The 6,678-nt window shown below is 42.6% G+C and overlaps 1 protein-coding gene across 1 annotated transcript; it reads right to left on the reverse strand.

Moving 5' to 3' along the window:
- Window positions 1-4,187: 4,187 nt before the first annotated feature.
- Window positions 4,188-6,678, reverse strand: LOC107655154 (leucine-rich repeat-containing protein 10B-like). The gene is made up of 2 exons (XM_016442575.1): window positions 6,291-6,678; window positions 4,188-6,069 (listed from the first exon to the last, which is right to left on the reverse strand). The coding sequence occupies exon 2, from the start codon at window positions 5,765-5,767 to the stop codon at window positions 4,547-4,549; it is 1,221 nt and encodes a 406-aa protein (XP_016298061.1). The 5' UTR covers window positions 5,768-6,069; window positions 6,291-6,678; the 3' UTR covers window positions 4,188-4,546.

The raw sequence follows: 6,678 nt of genomic DNA on the forward strand, positions 1-6,678 counted from the left end.
GTGTGTACCTGGTATTTATCACGTTATGGGGACCAAATGTCCCCACAAGGATAGTAATACTAGTAAATTTTGACCTTTTTTTGAGGTCCCCATGAGGAAACAAGCTTATAAATCATACAGAATTAGTTTTTTTGAGAAAGTAAAAATGCACAAAGTTTCCTGTAAGGGGTAGGTTTAGGGGTAGGGTTGGTGTAGGGCAATAGCACATACAGTTTGTACAGTATAAAAACCATTACGCCTATGGAATGTCCCCATAAAACATAGAAACACAACATGTGTGTGTGTGTGTGTGTGTGTGTGTGTGTGAGCTTCTCTCTCTCATCTCAGGGCCAGTGTTCACTCTCCCACACAAGCAGATCGTTCATTATCCTTAATAATCGTTGTGAGAAAGAGAATAGGGATTGATTAAATAAAGGAACACTGGTCTTTTTAGCCAGTGCTTAACACTGAAAAAGAGACTCAAGTGCTTGTCTCTAAGTGGTTTGATGGCTGCAGAGGTGTTGCTATTTTGCAGTAAATTGAGCTGTTTGGTCATTAAGCAATCAAGCATTAATATTATTATTGTTCATACATGATTTGAAAAAACACTAAACATAAGTATTAAACACTATTTGATGTTTGATTCACCGTTTGCACTATATGGACATAAATGACACGTCAAATTTGCCTGGTAAAAAAAAAAAAATCATATTTCGTGACCAAAATATCAGAGAGCCAATAAGCAACCATTTAGAACACCCTAGCAATGCACCAGCAACCACTTAGCAACACCCTGGCAACATTTTAGCACACACATACACGTGTCAGAAATCAAATGTAGATACTACATTTAGTTGAAACTTGCTTCGCAACCGTTAAAAATATGTATGTTTATAGTATATAGTATATGAAATTTGGACGTTCTGTGTCCGCCATGTTGTCGCTGTCATGTGACCTACGGCGTCAGTTGCATCGCTTCATTGCCGTTCACAAATCCTCTCTCGTGGCCTCATGGGATAGTAAAGTGTCCGTCAGATGCACACTTAAGAATCTCACCAGAGAATTTTCACCTACTATTTTACGAATACTATGAAATCGGACATACTACTTGGCGCACATAATGTTTTTCTCCTAGTATATAGTTTAGAAGTAGGCATATTTTGACATAGCCATATTCTTAAGTAAATCTGAAAATCTAGTTCTCACACTGCGGTTTTCTAGCCTTGCAATTACACTTTTAATGGCTTACAGTGTAAAACCAACCAACTGGCATATACAACATGCCCTACTTTTGAGCAAAATCATACGCGCTGGATGGTCCCTCCTCTAGTGCTGACACACTGTCACAATGGCTCGGATTACATTTCTGACACCAGATGACTTCTGCTGAGATCTGGCAGTGACAGAGATATTAATGTGAGCGCCAGTAACACGGCTATGAAGTTTCAAGCGCCGCAGAGGCGGTCCAGTGCTCATTCACGGCTTGCTATGCGGCTGACCTTGGGAGAATGGCGTTAACGTAAACTAGCAGTAAGCTGCTAAATGATTAAGCACAGACACTATGTTCTCCTCTTCAGGCCTGGACTGTGTCAGAGCACTCAACCACTCCGCAGATACTTGATACTTGCTGCCTGAGGATCCAGGGCTAACGGCTATGCCACAATCTCTGAGACTGACTTATGCCTTTAGAGATGGCATATAATGAGCAATCAAATTGAGATAAAAGAGATCATTAGACATGTTTTGTGCTGTTTTTACTTGTCCTTTTTATTGTTTTATTGTCTGTCAGGCCAATTTGAAGTGTCATTCATGTCCATAACACAAACGTTGTGCTGCACCAAAGTTTAATACATGTTGTTAGGTGTTTGTTCGAATCACAATCCAAAGTATGAGCAATTGTAATAGTAATGCTTGTTTTAGTAACACCACAAATAGTAAGTTTTAATGAAAGGCAGAGTCTGTTTACCTCAAAATAGCAACACTTCAGCAACCATCAAACCACTTTTTTGATCAATTGTTTAATGTCTTCCACAGCTGAAATCATAGCTCTACCTGCCAGAGCCGACACATCTCATCCCACCATACGCAAATATGCACGGCTCAGGTGTCTTTGAAACAGCCAAGTTTCACTATGCAAAGCGTTCCTTTATTCTCATCTGCCAACCTTAAGTTCTTTTGCTTTGCTCAAAGTATGCACTCCGTCTGAGATGTCTTAAGTATTTGGCTGTTTGCAGATGTGAATGAAAAATCTAGCTTGAAAACTAGCTTTTTTAAAGACACCTGATCCGTGCACATTTGCGTATGCGTGATGGGTTTGTGTTGAGTCTGGCCTGGAGATCTGGGTGGAGACACGCTTCCTGTCAAAGGTTGTGCCAAAACACTTGTTTCAGATTCTTCGCAGCAGTAATGACAGACTCATAGCGTTACGTAAATATTTTAACAGATGGGTTTTGACACTCTTTCGGGGAGAGATGAGAAGTGACAGGAGATGGAGAGAGAGTTTAAACAGCATAATGATGGATGAAGGAAGAAAAGGGGAAGGAGGAGGAAAGGGCAATGAAAACACACTTCTTGACTAAAATGAGAGAGTTGGCAGATGTGACTGGAATAGAAAAATAGGTCAATATAAGACTGATATCGTAGGGAAAGAATGAACAAATGAGGAACATGCAAATTAGAGGGCAGTGGTTTCTCCAGATGAACTCTATAATTCAAAACAATTATTTAATTCTTGAACTTATGCATTTGGGAACAAAGAGTTTTGAGAAATAATATGACTTTCTTCCATATAACACAAAAGGTGAATTTTTAAGATTTTTTTCTTAAGAATGTGAATAAGAACTGTATTCATCAAGCTACAAAAATAAAAAAAGCACCTTAAAATTATCAGAAAAGTGGTCCATATGATTGTGTTATATTGCTAGTCTGAAGCCAAATTGTTATTCGCTGAAAATCTTTTCCTAGATTTCCCATCATAATCAATAAAGTCGTCTGAACTTCTTGCAGTGGAGACACCTTCTTTGATTAAGGTTGGTGTGATCTAGTTTGCTTTGCATTGTGTCGCATGGCTTGCTTGCGGTGTTAATTGGGTGTTAAACACTATTTTCATTTTTATACCGTCACCCAACCCACAAACCTGCTGGATCCATTACAGCCATTGCTCTGGGACCTCATAATTTACACATTAAGCGCTGCTCTCTCTCAGTCTTTCTCCCAAAACGTCACTGACTAGGTACCCGGGCCTTTTATGGATTGTACCCCCACTATTATTCTTTCCCTGATGTTTCTCTTCTGTCCGCACGCCTCCTCTCTGACTTTCACACATCGAGTCCTTCAAGCTTAAGACGAGAGAGAACATTTACTTCTATTTGTGCTAACTTGGCTAGCTCTTCCCATCTGTCTCAGATCATGTCAGCATTGTTCCACAGCCGGACATATAGGATTCTCCGAGTCCGACAAGACATGAATCATTGAAACATATTTGGCAAACTCATTGGTTATTTAATAAGAGAATATTTGGTTTCACCAACACACATCGCTGCAATTGCAGCATCAAGTTTCTTATAAACAGTACACTCGTGTCAGGGTAGAGTTCCAGACACACTTACACACACAAACAAAAATGCCTGAGCCCTGCTCTTAATTAGAAATACACAGCACACAGTAATAATGTTTTTTTGACGCATGAAAAAGTTGTGCAGTTTCACAGGTCTTCACAGTTGATTTTTACAAATGACAAGTCTTAAAATCAATAAACCCTGTAATTATTGAAGAGAGTCCTGTGTTTGAGGATTGCAGTAATTGTCTGGCCAACAATAAATGCCTTCTAATAACAGCAACACTCACTTATACTTAAGCTGTATTTTATAAGTTGTGTTACAGATTTTTATGTTTCCTGAGCCATCATTTACTCACCCTAAAGTCATTCCAAGCCTGTATTCCTTTATGCAGAGTGTAAATGAAAATATTTTGAAAAAACATTACAGTGTTTTCTTTTGTCTATACAATTAAAATCAATAGGGTTTCAATATAGTTATAATATAATATCAATATAGTTACGGACCCCATTTACTTTCATTGAATGGAGAAAAAAAAATAGTCAAAATATCTTTTTTTGTGTTTCACAGTAGAAAAAGTCATACAGACTTTGAACAACATGAGAGTGAGCAAATAATAGCAGAATATTAATTTTTGGGTATTGTTTTTAAACTTGACCTTTCATTCAACTTTCCAACCAATCAGACATAATTTAATATTAATGTTAGCAGATGCTTTTTATTAGAGTGACTTGCAGTCGCTTTCATTGCCCCATAAAGTATCCTGGGGTTACTTAAGTTACATTTTTTGGGGCACATCCTTGGGATTGAACCTGCAACCCTTGCAGTAACACCTCAGATGCTTAAAACGGAAGTGTGTAGCGTCCGCACCAAAGAATTGCAAAAATAATGACTGTTGGTTAAAACAATTGGCTGCTAAAATAAACTGCAACTCTGTTTGCAGATATTACACACTTCAGATTAAATAAGTAGACTACAATGACCCACAGGTGCAAGGATCAAGGTTATTCTCACTCCTCCCCTTCATATTCATAGTCCATTTCTTCGCTCTCATACTCTAACTCCGCCCCCTCGTAGCCTTCATACCCCTCCCCCTCGCAGATTAGCTCCTCCCTTTCATACTCCAGACCGCCGTAGTCATAACCAAGCCCCGCCTCCTCAAACGCCACACCTTGTCTCTCAGACTCTGCCCCTCCGTCATTATTTTGTGGTCCGTTCTCATCCCCAGTTGGGGTTGTTGATGGAACCGACTCATTTGTTTCCTTCTCCTTAGCAGCTGCCAGGTTAAGGGCGGAGTTCATTCGGAGTTTCTTGAGTATTCCATGAATCACCGGACTAGCTGCCGTGGCCGCTACCTCCTCTGCTTCCTTCTCTGCTCGTTCTTTTGCATCTCTCCTTCTCTCTCTGGTCTGCAACACCTCCTCAGCTCCCTCCCCGACTACAAGCACCTCCTCCCCTACACGCGGTGGCTCCTTCACAGGGTTGTGGTCATAGGAGAGGAGTCGCAGCGCGGGTAGATGATGCAAGTTTGGGAACTCTGATATCCGATTGCGGTCCATGTCCAGAATCTCCAGCTGCTCCATCTTGAGGAGCACTCGCGGAAACTCCTGAAAGCGGTTTCCATACAGCCAGAGTCCTCTCAGGGACTCCATGCGCCATAGGTCCGAGGGAAGCGTGCGCAGACGGTTGTCCCCAATCTGCAGTGAGCGTAAATTGGGAAGGTCGTACAACTGCTTGGGGAATCGCTGGAAGTAGTTGCTCTCCACCCAGAGGCAACGCAAGTTCTGCAGGTTCCTCACTTCTGGTGGGAGGCTCATCAGCCGGTTGCTTCCCAGGTAAAGACACGTGAGATTAGTCAGCTGGCACACCGACAGAGGAACGTCATCAAGCTTATTGAAGTCGAGCGCCAGGGTACGCAAACCCTGCAGCCTCGTGATACCCTTAGGGACGTCGCGGAGACGGTTTCCACAGACGTAGAGCTTCTCCAGGTACTCCAGATCCAGGACTTGACAAGGAAGGCGACGGAATTTGTAGTAGCTCAGGTCCAACACTGGATCTCCCCTCTCCAAGAGCTTGTCAACTCCGACCGGCAGCTCCACATCCTCCATGACCTCGTTGTCTTCTTCTTTTTCAGCCGTTTCCTCCTCTCCTTCATCTCCCTTCTCTTTAACCTTCTTCTCCTTTTCCTCTCCTCCTTCGTCCTGGGCCTCTTTTCGGGACGAGTTGCCCATACCCTTGGCCGGCTAGCCCGGCGCTTGTCTGTGTGTGTCGTGAGAGTGTGTTTCAGGACGGGGTAAGAGGGTGAGGCGGTCTGTGGGGCTGGCCCCCCCTCCCCGTGTCAGTTTCACTCAGTAGGATTGACCCGGCAGTGACAGAGCCAGCACAGCGACACATGGTGCTCTGACTACAGGCGGCTTCCCCTCAGTCCGAGTACAACGAGGTCCAACGTCAGTAAACAAGGCAGCGATTCCAGCAAGGAGCCATTCTGGGTGTTTGTGTCGATTGCTTTGTGTACTCTTTATAAAATGATATGCTATAGAAGAGATCATAATAATAGTAGTAATAGTAGTAGTTGTAAAAATAAGTATAACTGTAACAGGAAGAAAGCTTAATTTTGTCTCTGTAATGTAAACTCAGTTAACAGATGAGTGTCAAAGTAGCTGCCAACATTTGCATATTAATTACGTACCGTTTTCATAGTCCATTGGTTATTTAGTCATTTTTAAAGTGTATAATAAGCATGAATTGACTCACATTACAGTCACAAACTTTCACAGCGCGTTTCAGTAGTCTGTCAGGTTTGATTGTGTGAACGCTGGTGCTGAGCGTCTCTCTGCCGACACACACAGCTCTTGTCCCGGCAGCCCGGTCTGTGGATCGCGGTCTCTCGCTTTGACCTGGCCGGCGGCAATGTGAACCGAACCGATGATACCAAACTGTAAGCCCGGGTTGCGTGGTTCTAAATCAGACAAAAATCCTCTGAGATGTCAGTTTAAGATTTCCAGAAGCGCCCGACACGATGTCTGCATTTCTTTCCAACGTTGTGCGTTTAAAGCCGTCTCGCGTTTCTCTCTCTCTCGGTGTGGAGTTTGCGTAAAGCGTTGCCATGGACCGTCTCTCTCCCCTAGCAACCGAAACAGGG

This window comes from Sinocyclocheilus anshuiensis, unplaced genomic scaffold (assembly GCF_001515605.1).
Source record: "Sinocyclocheilus anshuiensis isolate Anshui unplaced genomic scaffold, SAMN03320099.WGS_v1.1 scaffold779, whole genome shotgun sequence".
In the NCBI taxonomy this organism is placed as follows: Eukaryota; Metazoa; Chordata; class Actinopteri; order Cypriniformes; family Cyprinidae; genus Sinocyclocheilus; species Sinocyclocheilus anshuiensis.

What these genes read in the sequence shown, in the direction of transcription:
- LOC107655154 (XM_016442575.1), bottom strand. Translation starts at nt 5,767, where the DNA reads ATGGGCAACTCGTCCCGAAAAGAGGCCCAGGACGAAGGAGGAGAGGAA.